This window comes from Papaver somniferum, unplaced genomic scaffold, assembly GCF_003573695.1.
Source record: "Papaver somniferum cultivar HN1 unplaced genomic scaffold, ASM357369v1 unplaced-scaffold_19, whole genome shotgun sequence".
Classification (NCBI taxonomy): Eukaryota; Viridiplantae; Streptophyta; class Magnoliopsida; order Ranunculales; family Papaveraceae; genus Papaver; species Papaver somniferum.
The window spans coordinates 15,146,581-15,162,849 of NW_020628818.1; the positions used below are offsets into that span (position 1 = coordinate 15,146,581).

Consider the following 16,269-nt stretch of genomic DNA (forward strand, 5'->3'; position numbering starts at 1 on the left):
CATATATTAATAATTTTATGAAGTCCCAAGTTTATTAATATATGGAGTTTTTACTGTAGTTGTGAAGATCTTGGATGGAACAAATATAACAGAGATAAAGAAGAGCTTGAGTTTCGTACGCTAGAAACAGGAAATGATAAAAGGGATGCACCCTTGTAAACAAATCAAGACATAATTATTATTTAGTAACCAATCTGAGATCGATAGAGAAAACAATTTGGGACGTACATAGGTTTCATTCCTGGCATTCTCATTTATAAGCTCAAACGGCAAGGATGTAAACTCATAGGGCAAGGCTGTTATTGTATGTTTTTATTTAAAATATTAAATACATGTAAAAGTTATGCGAAGAAATTTAATTAATAACAATGGCGTATGTAGAATTTTGTGCTTGCAATGGTGCATATGCATGTTACGGTGAGTTAAATATGGTTTCCTAATCAACTTTGACTTAAATATGATGACAGATATTGTCTCCCCAGTCTTACATGCATCAATGATGCTAGATGGTGATTGACTACGATCTTGTCCGATTAAAACATAACTATACTTATCCTTTTTCCAATTCTTTATATTTTGTCTCACATATTTTGGTTACGCACGTAAATTGTGAGAGTACTTGTAATTTTCCCAATCAAAACAAAGAAAAAAAATTTCGGAAGTAGCATGATGCTTCAAAAAAAAGAGGAAGTAGCATGGTTGACACTCCATCTTTAAGCAAGGACAATAGCACTAATGCATTGTTGTTGTTTTTTTGATCAATTAATTTATGGTGTCAAGTAAACAGGAGGAAATTGGTATAAAATGGTTAATACACTGTAGTCGATCATCCGCTAAATATATCCATCATAAACCTTCACTATGTAACCATATAAGCCATTGTAGTTTAAATATCCTTTGGCAGCAACCACCAAAAAGATTCAAGAACATAAACAACCAAGTAAGAATATAAATAATAACAAAGAATGAAAATATTATAATGATTGCATTGACAACAACTCTGTGAGGTTTTTCTACAATCATTGGATTGAGTATCTCCATAAGAATGAAAATTTTAGAAGCTGCAATAACTGTGTTGAATAGCAGAGTAATAAAAGGAAATGAATATAATTTTTAAATAATGGATATTAGTGACAACAGAAGTATAATTCTTTACCGTGAGATTTTCCCATGATTTTTCAGCAAGCATTAGAACTCAAGTTGTACGTCAAGAAACCCTTATAACAATAAAAATTCCTGCGAAAAAAAAATAAGAAAAACAATTAGATAAGTAAACCAAAAGAATTAGGGTTCACCGGTAGAATTTTGTTGTTCATCAAGTGCAAAGAAAAAGCGTACCTGCAAAATAAAACAATAAAACAAAAGAGTTAGGGCTTGTATTCAAATAAATAAAGATCCAAAAAATAAAAGGGTTTGAGTTTACCAATAGCAAAAATCAAAGATTGTTAATGCAAAATAAAACCAATCCAAAAATCATTAGAACAAAATCAATAATGAAGAACATATACCATGATTTTGCTTCTTTTCAAACGTTTTATATAGAGATTCGCCAGACCAAGAAATTCCGGAGAAATATTTACACCCTTACTCTAGAAATTCCATAAGAAATCTTGTATAAGAAAACAATATCCGCCGATATCATATTTTGGATTCCCAAATTTACTCGTTGCTACATATTTGTCTAAAAAATATTGAGCATCTTTATATATTTGGCTAAAAAATATTGAGCATCTTTTACTAATAGAAATTTTTCAATTTTATTTTATTTTTATTTATGGAAAACAATATTAGATTTTTGGATATCCAAATTTATTAGTTGCAATATATTTGTCTAAAAAACAATTTATGTTCATATTAGCACAATCCATGAAACAATATCTACAAGCCACTAACCATCAAACAATCTTGTTGGTCGCTTAAAAACACATCAAAATATGGTCTTGAGAATCACCTATGTGATGGCTCCACATCAAAATGCCAAAAATAAGAAGGATAAGAAGAAAGAACATTTGGTGGTGGCTCTCTCTCATCGCATGTCGTTTTTTTGGGTCCTTTTGGGGTTGTTTATTTTGACTAATAGATAGATTTAGTTCCTGCAATACATATATATACACCAAGAATTAAAAAAGGCAAAGAAATTATACCAATTTTTCGATGAATGCACCAAAATTTAATAGAGACAAAGAGATTATGACAATTTTTCCATGCAAACATCATTATGTATCCTATTAAAATAACATTTGCATTGTCAAAGAATTTCTGCAAAACAAAATAGATGCAAATCAGACAACAAAACATAGATCAAAAAGAAAAAAACAATTAAAAAAGAGAAGCGAAGGGAAAAACTGGATTTGGCATTTTGATCGAATGCTTTTATATAGTGACACCAATAACTAAACCCATAAATAAATAAAATTTATTTTGGATATGATATAATTCAACGTCTAAAAATATCCAAAATTCCTATACTTTTGACTTGATGTATTTACTCCTTATGTTATTTGGCAATCTCAAGACATGAAAATCACAATATATAAAATTCGAAACTATTGTATTAAAGTTTTTCCAATTATATCTACTTAACATATCTTTTTAGTGCACTCAATATTTTCTAAATTAGCAATATTAAGTAAATTTGCAATAATATCACAATATTCTCGAATAAATAATATTTCTTGTTCACTTCAAAACATTTATACAATTTTATATTTATGGATAGCCATCATATTTTTGGATAGTCATAAAAACATTGCTCTTATTTTACCCAATAAGGAAAAATTTGTTGTTATTATTATTATTTTATATTTGTTTTTATGAAATGAGCAATAATAAGAAAATAATATTGAAACTTGCGTCTATCGCAGTTTTTACTAACGTTTTTTCCTTTCGTTCTCATAGTTTTTCTTATTTTCATTAATGTGTCCATCACGATTTTATTTTTAATGATTTTGTATTTCAATTACTTGATAGAATTGACAATTGGGTTTTTTTTTTTGGAAAAGAAAGCGCGCAACGATTAACTTGTTAGTATTCACAACTCCGTGTATTTTGATTTTGTACTTTAATTGCTGATCTAAATTTGTTTCAAGTTTTTTTATCAGAATTTTAATTGTAAATTGCAATTAGAATCAGTTTAACTATTAATAGATTTAAATTGTAATTAGGATTAATTAATTAACAAAGTGTAATCGAACGATGGACATTGGATTTTTTTTAATTTTGTGATCGATCAATTATTCTTGATGAAATCATGATGAACAGTGTATATTTTGATGTGATTTTATTTTTATTTAAGAATTTCAATTTAGTTATAATTAGAATAATTAGAATTCAATATATTCTAGTATATATAATTTATAATGTTGTGAGATTTTTTTAAAGATTTATAGTTGTTAAAGATAATAATTATTTTTGTTTGTTATTGGCCAAGATATATATTTGTGAGTTAAAAATATTTTTCCCAAATACTACTGATAATTTTTTTTAAAATATTACCAAAAACAAAGAAGTGGTGGGGCCAGAATTAACAAGAAGCTCCAATTAACGACGTCGCTCGAAAAATCTCTTTTTATATATAGAGAATATCTCTCTCGTAATGGAAAAACCACCCTTGATTTATTAGCACTTATCTATTTAATTAGATGTAAATATTATTTGATTAAATTAATTGAGTAAACATCTTACTATAATAAAGAAAATGGGTCTTTTTAGTGGTCATGTGCACTTGATAATACCAAAATACCCCTCCGTGTTTATTTCAATGAAACATTATTCTAAGAGCAAGGGCTATGGAGTGAGTGTTCTCATTCAATATGAATGATTGTCACTGGATTTACTCAAATTAGGTTCTACTATGGAGTGAGAATACCCACTCATTCATCAATAATCACTCATACACTCATTGGGGTCAACGAGTGGGTGAAAGGGAAGACTGAGCGGCTAAAAATCAGTCGTTTGGAGAAAAAACACATTGAGCGGCTGAAAATCTGCCTCTCAAACATATTTTTAAAACTCTTAGATGTGGGATCCACAATTAGGGTTTATTATTAAAAAAAAAAGTACGAGAGGAGGCAAATGTTAAGCCGCTTGGAGAGAATTTTTCTCTCCAAACGGATAAAGATGAGCCGTTTAGTGTCTTTTTTAAGCTCCCATGGTCAAAAAACACTCTTTCACTCACTCTCTCACTCAATTTGGCAGTGAATGAGTGTTAAAAACACTCACTCCATAGTCCTTTCTCTAACAAAATACTACTCTCTTCCTTGAACACCATTAATCTTTCCGTCACTGCCACTAACAGCATCGCCTCCACCGTACTGGCACCACATGCACCTCATTACCTCCATCAGCTAACACACCACTTCCACCGCCGCCACCAATACCACCTCCACTAAACAACATGATTTATTACCACAACCGCTCCACCACCATTATAAAACGTAACACGATTATTACCGCCGCCGCTCCACTTGACCATGATCATTGATCAACACCACTACCACCGTCATCTACGCCACCGCCACCACCACCACCATCTACACCGTCTCCACCATATGTATTATTTGTTAGAAATTAAGAAGAGAATATATGACATTTTCAGAAAATACCGATCAAACTTATATCATATTCATTGAATCTAAGAGTACACCACCGCACATGCATGGGTAATCAAAACCTCTGCAATTGTAATTCAAGACTAAAACTTTAGAGAAACTCAAGCATAAACTTCTTTTCCTGATAGTAATCAAATGAAAATATTAGTAAATCAATCGTGTAATTTCAATTGTTACAGTTACTGTTCTTCCGCAGTTGCTTTGTTTTTTCCTTTTCTGTTCTTGATGATCATCCCCAACCCCACCTTCAATTCATTAACACCAGCATCAACAGCTCCGCCGCCACCACCGGCACCACCTCTGCTGAACAAATAAAAACATAAAAAGAATCTAATTACAAACCCAGGTTTGATATAATATTATGGTTTAAAATCAAGTTCAATAAATACATAAAACACTGATATCAAAAATCACTTGATTAAAAAAAAATTAGGATTTCTTGTTAGGGAGGACTGTAACTAACCATACTCCTGAGATAATGCGATTAAAAAAAAATAATAATGCGATCCATAACTTACTGCATCACGTCATAAGATGGCGGCATACTTAGTGGATTGACAATTGAAACTAATCGATTGACAAGTGCATTTTTTGGTTCAACATATGCAAAAAACTAGGTGAAGTGGGAGGATAGTTTTCATCTAAACTTGTGATGACATTTTTTGACTATTGTCGTTCAATGAATCAATTTCAAATGTCAAACTTGTAGGGAATGGCATAAGATCCAAAGAGATCCTCTTTATTGTAACTGTGGTTCTCCAACGGAGTAATTGCCTAATTTGGTATCAAATCATAACTTTTTCTATGGTTGCAATGCCAAGCAACTTCTGACACAAATTTGTGCTTAAAGTTGTGAAATTGAAAAGACTCACTGATTAGGACAAAATCCACTTATGATAGTGCTAGGTTGAGAAGTGCACCATTCTTAGTGTCAAAACTCCAAAAAAATCACATCATTTTTGTAGCTAGTTGGATCTCGACCACCATATACACTGAATTCGTGATACAAGCATTTGTCTTGTTCATTGTATCCAATAAAAGTTGGTTAAGAAACAAGAAAACAAACTCAAAAAGTAATGACCCAAACGGAAAGACAAAATTAGGGTAGTCCTTAAATGCAAGGTTCCAAATTTCCACAAAATATGCCGAGATAAGCCAAATTATGCAAGGTTTAGTTTTGGAATTATCAGCATTAGACAAGACAATTCAATTTCAGTTTCATCTGAATTCGCGACAGCATCTTCTCTGTACTTCTTATATATATCTCCTTGGTAGAATTTACGAGTTTTTAATGCTAAAATAAGTGAAGCAAGGGTACCAATGAAAGCAACCGCTGCCATAATCAGAAAAGTTGATTTATAACATGGTGTTCCAATGCAAGTCAACCCCTTGGCTGAATTGCTACCGAATCCCTCAATCTGTTTCATAGCTTCGTTGTCGTAAATCACCCCTGCAACTTTTACATTGAATACGTAAGATCCAATGGGGATCGCCAGTACCCCACAATTGAACAAGGTTGAATAGTGTTTCAGACCAAAGAGTTCAGAAATGATTGTGAGAATAAACAAAGCCTCAGCTCCTAAACAAAAGCCGAGGATCACTGAAGCGATGTAGAGAGCACCGGGAAATGGGAGTGCAATGAATAAGAACCCAACACACGAGAGGAGAAGCACGAAAGCCATGACAAGTGTTCTAGGAATCTTCCACTTCCTCAGAAGAATTTCAGAGATAAAACCTGCACAAACTCTTGTTGGAACAAAGGAGAATATTTGGTTTCTCTATTTATGATTGGCTTACACTGCAAGAAAATATTCTCTAGATATGTTGCTATCTATACGAATATGTGGCATGTATAGGATATATATATACACTTCTTGTAAAACCTCCATTGATAATAAGAAACCCTAATCATTCTTCTCCCGTGGACGTAGGCTATAGCCGAACCACGTTAAACTGTGTTTCTTCTTTAATCTGTTTTAGTTAACTGCATAACATCTTATGCAGATCCAATATTGACTGCATAACATCTTATGCATACTGCATAACATCTTATGCATACCAACATGGTATCAGGGGATCGTTAACGATCCTGGCCGTTTATCTGTAATCAAGTTTCGTTTCTCTGTGTGTTTACTATGGCACAATCAGATCATAATACTAGTTTGCGTTTAACCTCTGTCTTGCTGAATGATGTCAGCTGGTCTAGGGCTGCTGCTCTTGCTCTTGGGGGTAAAAGAAAGTCTGGGTATATTGGTGAGAATAGTACTTGTCCAGATGCTAAAGATCCAAAGTATGAAGATTGGATTGCTGATGATCAACTGGTTCGCACGTGGCTTCTCCAGTCGATGGAACCACATATTTCGGAAATTTTCTCGTTTTCAGAATCTGCAAAGGATTTGTGGAAGTCTGTTGCTAGTCTGTATGGCTTACGGAATAATGCTGCTCGGGTGTTTGAGCTGAAGCGTGAGATTGCTGAGGCTGCACAAGGTACGAAAAGTTTTACTGAGCATTTTGGTTATTTAAAAAGGAAGTGGGATGAACTGGATACATATCGTCCTCATACAACTGATGCCAAAATTCTCTTAAAGAGGGTTGAGGAGGATAAATTTTTGATGTGCTCAGTAGCCTCATCAGAGTATGAATCTCTTAGAAGCACTATTCTCATGAGTGCTGAATTGCCAAGTTTGTCTAGTGTTGTGCGACTGTGCAACGTGAAGAGACACGCAAGAAAGTTATGAATCCTGTTTCTAAAAGCATTGTAGACCTGGATGCTGCTGAATCCAGTGCTCTTCTGAGCTCCAGAGATGATAAACGAGAGCCATGCCATTTGATAAGGACAAGACTTCTCGTGCTAAGGGTAAGAGAGAAGTTTTTCATTGTGATCATTGTAATAAAACTGGTCACACCAAGGATCGTTGTTGGGATATTTATCCTCATCTTAAAGCTAATTTTGACAAAAATAAGCTTGCTCGAGCTGCTGTAGCTGACAATTCATCCTTTACCATAGACCAGTTGAAGGATTTCTTTCACCAGTTGAGTAATAAGAATGAGCGCAAGGCCAACCATACTTCAGGTAACCTGCTAGCCTTTCTTACTACGCCTGTTTCCAACCGTCACATTTGGATTATTGATTCAGGAGCTACAGATCATATGGCAAATGATCCTTCGTCAGTTCATGCATTTATTCGCAGCTCTCATAAAAATGTGTCTGTTGCTAATGGCTCTACTGCTCCTGTGCTGGGCAGTGGGAAAGTGCATTTTTTTCCAGATTGTCCGCCATCTAATGCACTTGTTGTTCCCTCGTTTCCTACTCAATTGTTATATGTTGGTCAAATCACTAATTCTCTGAATTGTGATGTTACATTTACCCCTACCTCGGTCATCTTTCAGGATCGAAAGACGAAGAAGACGATTGGTAGAGGCATCTTTTCTCATGGATTGTACCTGTTACGCTCTAGTGACATGGCATGTCTCACTCACAGATCAACTCCGCAGTTTCTTTATCATCAACGACTTGGACATCCTTCCATTCGTGTTTTGTCTAGGATTTTTCCCATTTTTCTGTTCAGTCTCAAGTCTGTGATGTTTGCCAGTTTTCTAAACAATCTCGTTTTCCATTTTCTAACTCTATGACTCGAGCTACAATGCCTTTTGAATTAATTCATTCTGATTTATGGGGTCCTGCTCCGATTGATGCTTATGATGGGTATAAATATTTCGTTATCTTTATAGATGATTGGTCACGTGCTACATGGATCTATTTACTCAAATCCAAAACTGAAGTTTCATCTGTATTTGTGGATTTGCATTGTATGATCCGCAACCAATTTGATGCACAGGTTAAAATTTTTAGATCCGATAATGGCACTGAGTTTGTCAAAGGCCCTCTTCCAGGTTATTTGCGTACTCATGGTATTATCCATCAAAATAGCTGTGTTGGTACTTCACAGCAAAATGGTGTTGCTGAAAGGAAACTCCGTCATATTCTGGAAACAACCCGTGCTCTTATGATTCAGATGCATGTTCCAAAGAAATTTTGGTCTCATGGTTCTCTGATGGCCACTTACTTGATCAATCGTCTGCCTAGTCGTGTGCTTGAGTTCAAATCTCCATTAGAGGTTTTAAAACATCATCAGCCTGACATTTCTCATCTTAGAGTTTTCGTTTGTGTGTGTTATGTACATTTACAGGCAAAGCATCGTGATAAACTGGATTCACGGGAAACTAAGTGTGTGATCTTTGGTTACTCTTCTACAAAGAAAGGATATATTTTTTATCATCCACCCACTAGAAAGCTACAGATTTCTCGTGATGTTGTGTTTGATGAAACAATGGCTTATTTTCAGTGTGATTCTGGCAGTCGGTCTCAGGGGAGTGTTATACAGATTTGGCCCCACTTCCAGTTATTAATGAGATACCTACTGCAACAGATTCCCAAAGAGATAATGGTGATGAGGTAGAGTTGGTGGACTTACCTACTGCAGTATTGGATGTGCATAATGAAGCAGTTCATGAAGAAGCTTCAGACAATAATGTTAATGTTAATGATGATAATACAGGACTACAAGATGTGCCGCATCAAGTTCCAGAAACTGAGGTTATGGTTCCACAACCAGTGGTACCAATTGTCAGAACCTCAAGTCGTGAGAAGAAGGCTCCAGATAAATACAAAGATTTCTTTACATATCATTCCGCTGCGTATCCTATACAAGCACATTTAACTTATGACCATGTAGGTTCTTCACACTCTGCATTTCTAAGTGCTATATCCAGTCATCAAGAACCTAAAAACTATAATGAAGCAAAGTCTAATCCAAAATGGAGGGCACCAATGGAGAATGAGTTACGTGCCTTAGATGTAAATAATACATACAGTATTGTCAAGTTGCCTCCCGGGAAGAAGACTGTTGGATGTAGATGGGTGTACAAAATTAAATACAGAAGTGATGGAACTGTTAAGCGTTATAAGGCAAGATTAGTGGCAAGAGGTTTTACTCAGAGATATGGAGAAGACTACACATAAACTTTTGCACCAGTTGCAAAGATGAATACTTTTCGTATTCTTATGTCTCTTGCAGTTAATAAAGATTGGAAATTGTTTCAAATGGATGTGAAGAATGCATTCTTACAAGGTGATCTAGAAGAAGAGGTGTATATGAGTATACCACCTGGACACCCTCGAGAAGGAGAGAGCAATATGGTTTGCAAGCTTAAGAAGGCAATATATGGTTTAAAGCAATCACCACGTACATGGTATGCAAAGCTAAGTTCAGTACTCATCCAGAATAAGTTCAAAAGGAGCTCTGCCGATTCTTCCTTGTCTATTAAAAGAAGTAATCTTGGTACAACTATAGTTCTAGTGTATGTTGATGACCTTGTGATTACAGGAGACAATCAACAAGAAATTAGAAATCTTAAAGCAATGCTTCATTCCAGATTTGACATCAAGGATTTAGGAATACTGAAGTATTTCCTGGGATTAGAAGTTGCTTACTCAAAGAAGGGTATTTTTCTGAATCAAAGAAAATATGTGTTGGACCTGCTGAAGGCTACAGGAAAAATGGGAGTAAAGCCTTGTGATACTCCTACAGAAATTGGCAACAAACTTGATAATGATGGTGATGTGTTAAGTGATATTGGGTCATATCAAAGGTTAGTAGGCAAGTTAATTTATCTCACTGTTACCAGACCTGACATAGCACATGCAGTAAGCTTAGTCAGTCGTTATATGCATACACCTCGTGTTAAACATCTAAATGCAGTAACTAGGATTCTACAGTATTTAAAAGGATCACCAGGAAGAGGAGTTTTGATGACAAAGAATGAAGCCTATTCAATTTCTAGCTACTGTATAACAGCATATTCAGATGCTGATTATGCTGGATGTCCAGTTGATCGTAAATCAACAACAGGGTACTGCATATTCTTTGGTGGTAATCTGGTTACATGGAGAAGCAAGAAACAAAATGTTGTTTCTCGATCAAGTGCTGAAGCAGAATACAGAGCCATGGCTTCAACAACTTGTGAGATTGTTTGGCTGCGAGCATTACTTAAAGATTTGGGTTTTCTGTCACCTCAGCCAGCTAAGATGTTTTGTGACAATCAAGCAGCGATGCAAATCGCATCAAATCCCACCTTTCATGAGCGTACAAAGCACATAGAAGTGGATTGTCATTTTGTTAGAGAAAAGGTATTGGCCAAAGTAATATGCACTCCCTTCGTTCGTAGTCATCAACAACTGGCAGATGTTTTTACTAAGGGTTTACCTGTCAAGCAATTCAATGGAATTCTATCCAAGTTGGGCTCCATTGATATCTTCGCACCAACTTGAGGGGGAGTGTTGGAACAAAGGAGAATATTTGGTTTCTCTATTTATGATTGGCTTACACTGCAAGAAAATATTCTCTAGATATGTTGCTATCTATACGAATATGTGGCATGTATAGGATATATATATACACTTCTTGTAAAACCTCCATTGATAATAAGAAACCCTAATCATTCTTCTCCCGTGGACGTAGGCTATAGCCGAACCACGTTAAACTGTGTTTCTTCTTTAATCTGTTTTAGTTAACTGCATAACATCTTATGCAGATCCAATATTGACTGCATAACATCTTATGCATACGGAAAACTCTTCCAACATAGTTCCAGATCCTTACAAGAGAAACAAATGTACTTATGGCACGGTCTGGGTATCCTAAGGACTCTCCAATCTGACCCAAGTTATCAATTGCTGTGAAACTGGTTCCCATTCCACTAAAAGTCGCAACGAAAAGCAATAGCATGTCAAAGCTTACTAATGCGCAATATTGTGTAATCTTCTCCTCTCTCTGGAGGATTGAAAATGTTTGAAAAGCAAGAAACTTCTAGTTGTTTGGGATTTTCTGCTTCCACTGAAGAACTTTTCATATCTACAGCTTTCTTCGTTGTTATAACTTCTGTAGGTGTGGAATTTAAGATTTCTTTCTTTAAATTCCAAATATTAAGCTCTTCTTGAATTGTTATCCCAAGCGGCAGAAGATGCAAGAAACAAACAACACTTGCACTTGCAACATATCCACCATGGGAGAAAGGCTTCTGTTTCTGAATTATGATTATAACCATTATAAATACAGCTAATGCAGTCGATACGAACAGATATTTTATGAAAACTCTCCTCTCATTTGTACTTCGAACAACTTTCATCAACCGGATAGAGTACACAAAGAAGATCGACAAAACGGAAGGAAGCCAACCGATAAAGAGGATTAGAGATTTAGGATCGTTACCGTATATGGCTAAGTAGACCTGAGTCATGACAGCTGCACTTAAGCCGGAGAATCCCTTCAAAAGACCCATCATGTCTCCTCTATTCTCAGGAAAGTTTTTGACACAAGTGACTAGAACGCTCGTGTTGACAAAGTTCTGAGAATTAGCACCCATGCAAATGTACAAACACATCTGCCAGACAGGGGGTTTCGCTACCTTACCGGCAACGGAAAGCCACAACATAAAGTAACCAGTAAAGTTCAGAGCAGCACCAACAAGAAGAACAAACCAAGGCGTTGTTACCTCTGCAAGCAAACCAGCAACAACCCCAATAGAAGTTCCAAGGTCCTTGAAAGAACCAATCAAATTAAGGGTCTTCTGATCATAACCAAGCGATTTTTTAATCTCTTTCGAGTAAATTCCAAAGAGAAAAGTACCTCCAGCACTGCCCATAATGATAAATGAAGCAAACATCATGAACCATCTTCCTCGAACAACTTGTCCCGCAAAAGGTATAATATCTGCTTTGCAGAAACCTCCACCACCAGCAGCAGTAACCGCCATATCTTAAATTCTTCTTAGAAGGCTTAAACTCTTTAAGTGAGCTGAAAACTATAAGAAGCTTATTGATATTTAAAGGGAAGATAACTAGTGCCATTTTAGCAAGTCACTTTCTGAAGAATCTTATGAATTATTGATAAGAGCATTGCAATGATAAGTACTATTGACCGACTCTGCAATATACTAGTCTTTTCGGTTACATTTTAACTATATAAATTGAAATAATTGAGCAGCATTGATATTTAATGGGAGCAATTCTGGCATATGAGGTATCTTGACTCCGGCAACATCATGTTTGTCATGTAGTACTAATGCCCCACTGTGAAGAACCTTTTACCTCAAAAACAATTGATTATAAGATGAAATACAGCTTGATGGAAAAGAACAAAACAAAACAAAACAAAATAATAAAAATATATATAACAGAGACAACGGTAACTGAACACCTTATCGGTGCAAAGAAAACAATCAAACATAAGAAAGAAAGAAATATCTTGAACTACACAATTTACATGTTATAAAACAAATTTCTATATAGGTTTCTTCTACCAGATTCAACCTGTGGTAATGTGATTTCTAGGATGAACCAAATTCCGAAATTATGGATTGTAGCATACATTTGGCTTACAAACTAAAACAGGAATGCTCAAAAAATGCAACAAGTGGTTCACTTAAATAACCAAAAGCGGCATCTCTACTTGAATACTTTGATTCATAAATGACCGGAGGAATGTACAGATTACAGTCACCCATTTGGTGACATCGAGCAATACATGTTAAAACATCGTTCAAAAGAAGAACGAAAAAAAATGAACGATAAAAAAAAAAAATGAACTGCTTGAATCTGATGGCCATTACTCAAGAATCTGATACCTTACATTTAGTTTTGGAGTCATCTACTACAGTCAGTAGCTCAATATGTTCTGGTGCTGTTTTTCCTGTTGCTTCTTCCTCTCTGAACTTCTTATAAATGTCTCCCTGGTAGAATTTTATTGTTCTCATAACCAAAATAAATGAACTCAGAGCTGCAAAAAACGTTGCCCCTGCCAATATAACAAAACAAGATCTGTAACACTGTTTTCCGATACAAGTCAAGTCCTTTACTGAATCCCTAGTAAGTCCTAATGCCTTCAATTGCTTCATTGCCTCTTTGTCATAGAGGAAACCTGCAACTCTTACATTGAAGACATAAGATCCCAGTGGCATAAACAGAACCCCAAAATTAAACAGTGTAGAGTAATATTTGAGGCCGAAGAGTTCAGATATGATTGTGTAAATTAGTGTTACTTGAGCACCATAAGTAAAACCAATAAGCACTGAAGCTATGTAGATAGAACCAGGAATTGGGAAGGCTACGAGAATGTGACCGATACAAGAGACGAGAAGGATGAGGGCCAGCACCAGCGTTCGGGGAAAACTCCACCTGATAAGGAGGATTTCAGAGAACAATCCTGCACAAACTCTTCCAAAATAATTCCAAATACTCATAAGCGATACAAATGTGCTTATGGTAAGTGTTGGATATCCAAGAGATTCACCAATCTGACCTAAATTGTCGATCGCTGTGAGACTGGTGCCAAGCCCACTGAAAGTAACAATCATGAGTAATAACATGTCGATGCTCAGTAGCGCCTGCAAGATGGTATAGTCTTCACCTCTCTCTGGGGGGTTGAATATATCAGAAAAGAAAGAAACTTCTGGTTTGGATGATTTCTCATCTGCTAATAGCATGGTAGCCAATGGCTGAGGAACTTGATCCACAATGGCTGGAGTTTCAACAGTTATCACCTTTGGGGGTGCAATGTTTTGTTTCTTGACATTCCAAAGAACAAGCTCTTCTTTGATTGACACGGCTAGAGGAATAAAGAGTAAAATGCAAACAGCAGTAGAAGTGAGAACATATCCAGTGTGAGAGAAGGCCTTGTGTTTCTGAGTTATGGTTATGGCCATTACGAATACAGCCAACAGAACCGATGAGTACAGATAGTTGTGGATGACTCTTTTCTCTATCCTTGACTGTCGTACGACTTTAATCAACCGGATTGTGTAGACAAAAAAGAGTGATATAACGGCAGGTAACCATCCAATGAAGAGAATTAAAGATTTAGCATCATTACCATAGACGGCAAGGTAGAGTTGTGTCATTACAGCTCCACTTAGACCAGTGAATCCCTTTAGAAGGCCCAAAAGGGTTCCTCGGCTCTCAGGAAAGTTCTTCACACAGGTGACAAGAACACTTGTGTTGGCAAAATTTTGAGAATTTGCACCAATCCAAATGTACAAACACATTTGCCAAATTTGAGGTTTGGAGATACGTCCTGTAACGCCAAGCCACATCATAAAGTATCCAACAAAATTCATGGAGGCACCAACAAGAAGAACAAACCAGTGCGGAGCCACCTCCGCTAGCAGACCAGAAAAAACCCCAACAGTAGTTCCAAGGTCCTTGAAGAAACCAAGCAAGTTAATGGTTGTTTGATCGTACCCCAGAGTTTTCTTAATCTCTTTGGAGTAGATTCCGAAAACGTACGTCCCACCAGCACTGCCCATGAGAAGGACAGAAGCGAACAACATGAACCATCTCCCTTGGATTACTTGTGCTGTGAAACGAAGTGCATTCGTCGAGCCACCACTACCACCACTCCCTATCCCAACTTCCACCATATTTGTTCTTCAGTAATCTAAAGCAACAGAGAACGAAGAAGTATGATAAAGCTGGATTATTTCTGCGGATTGGAAAAAAAAAGATAAAACTGGATTGAAGTATCACATAAGATTTGCTTTTAAGTCAACTATAGAGATTCCTCTGTGGATTTTCTATTAATTTAGATGGTCAACCAGATGTTTAATATATTAGACAATCTTAAACATTTACACAGAGAGATCAGAAACTGCATGTGATATTGTGATGCATATGGTCAGCAACGGCTAGTTAATAAGTACTACTCACTCTCTGCCGACAATTGCCTTCATACGAATCATACCTGATATTCCAGATGCCAATTGGTAATTACTTCATTTAATAAATGAAGTACGCTCTGAGAAGTTGAATTGAGATGCAACTTTGCATGATGTAAGCGTCGACATGTTGATATTAAATCAGAACGTATATATATGCATAGTAAGAACTGACATCAAGTACATCATTTTCTTCATTCAACTGTACTATAATATAACAAGAACTGATCACATTGGGTATAGTGGTATACCAGTTTTACTTGAACAACTATATGAAAACAAATCTTACATATGAATGCCGGATCTCGCGAGGATCTTACTGTATTGATTCAAGTTTCTTAATCGAAAAACTAAAATTTCAAATATCAATAATCAATAATAATATAGTAAGTTGCAATTCATATATGAACAAAATGCAAATATCCATGTATACATGCATCCACACATACCCGGTTTTTCGAGCCCCATTTTGATATGCACCCGGATTTCATGACACTGTTTTTTTTTTCTTTCTTTCTTTCACATTTCTTCCAATAAATTTTTGTAACTTGAGCAGCTCCATTTTCAATTTGCCTACGATCAAGACAATGCAATTTCCTCCTCTCTGAGACATTTTATCAAACATGCCTATGGGAATTCCAATCACTTTTTAGATGAAAACCCGATAGGAAGAGATGTATAACTAATTAACTATAATCAGTTTCATGATGAGGCCCATCTTTAGTTTCTTAATTGTGGTGATTTTGAAAAAGGTGTACTACTAAAATTGCAGATTGAACATAAAAATCCTATGTAAATAATGCATTAGGAAGTTGATATGTTATAATGGTGGTAACTGGTAACAATTTTCTTTTCTTTTCTTGCCCTTGGTGAGACCTCTGGCATCAAA

At 35.7% G+C, this 16,269-nt stretch overlaps 1 protein-coding gene, 1 long non-coding RNA gene, 1 other non-coding gene and 1 pseudogene across 3 annotated transcripts; 1 reads left to right on the top strand and 3 right to left on the bottom strand.

The window, feature by feature from the left end:
• Window positions 1-453: 453 nt before the first annotated feature.
• On the top strand, window positions 454-536 carry LOC113339148. The gene has a single exon (XR_003354978.1). It is a non-coding gene; the product is annotated as a small nucleolar RNA U31b (small nucleolar RNA).
• A 4,164-nt stretch (window positions 537-4,700) lies between these two features.
• LOC113338229 lies at window positions 4,701-5,298 on the bottom strand. Its single transcript, XR_003354679.1, has 2 exons — window positions 5,129-5,298; window positions 4,701-4,913 (listed from the first exon to the last, which is right to left on the bottom strand). It is a non-coding gene; the product is annotated as an uncharacterized LOC113338229 (long non-coding RNA).
• Window positions 5,299-5,770: 472 nt separating this feature from the next.
• Window positions 5,771-12,442, bottom strand: LOC113338578 (annotated as a pseudogene).
• Window positions 12,443-13,128: 686 nt separating this feature from the next.
• Window positions 13,129-16,105, bottom strand: LOC113339078. The gene is made up of 2 exons (XM_026584479.1): window positions 15,830-16,105; window positions 13,129-15,103 (listed from the first exon to the last, which is right to left on the bottom strand). The coding sequence occupies exon 2, from the start codon at window positions 15,084-15,086 to the stop codon at window positions 13,281-13,283; it is 1,806 nt and encodes a 601-aa protein (XP_026440264.1). The 5' UTR covers window positions 15,087-15,103; window positions 15,830-16,105; the 3' UTR covers window positions 13,129-13,280.
• Between the last annotated feature and the right edge of the window lie 164 nt (window positions 16,106-16,269).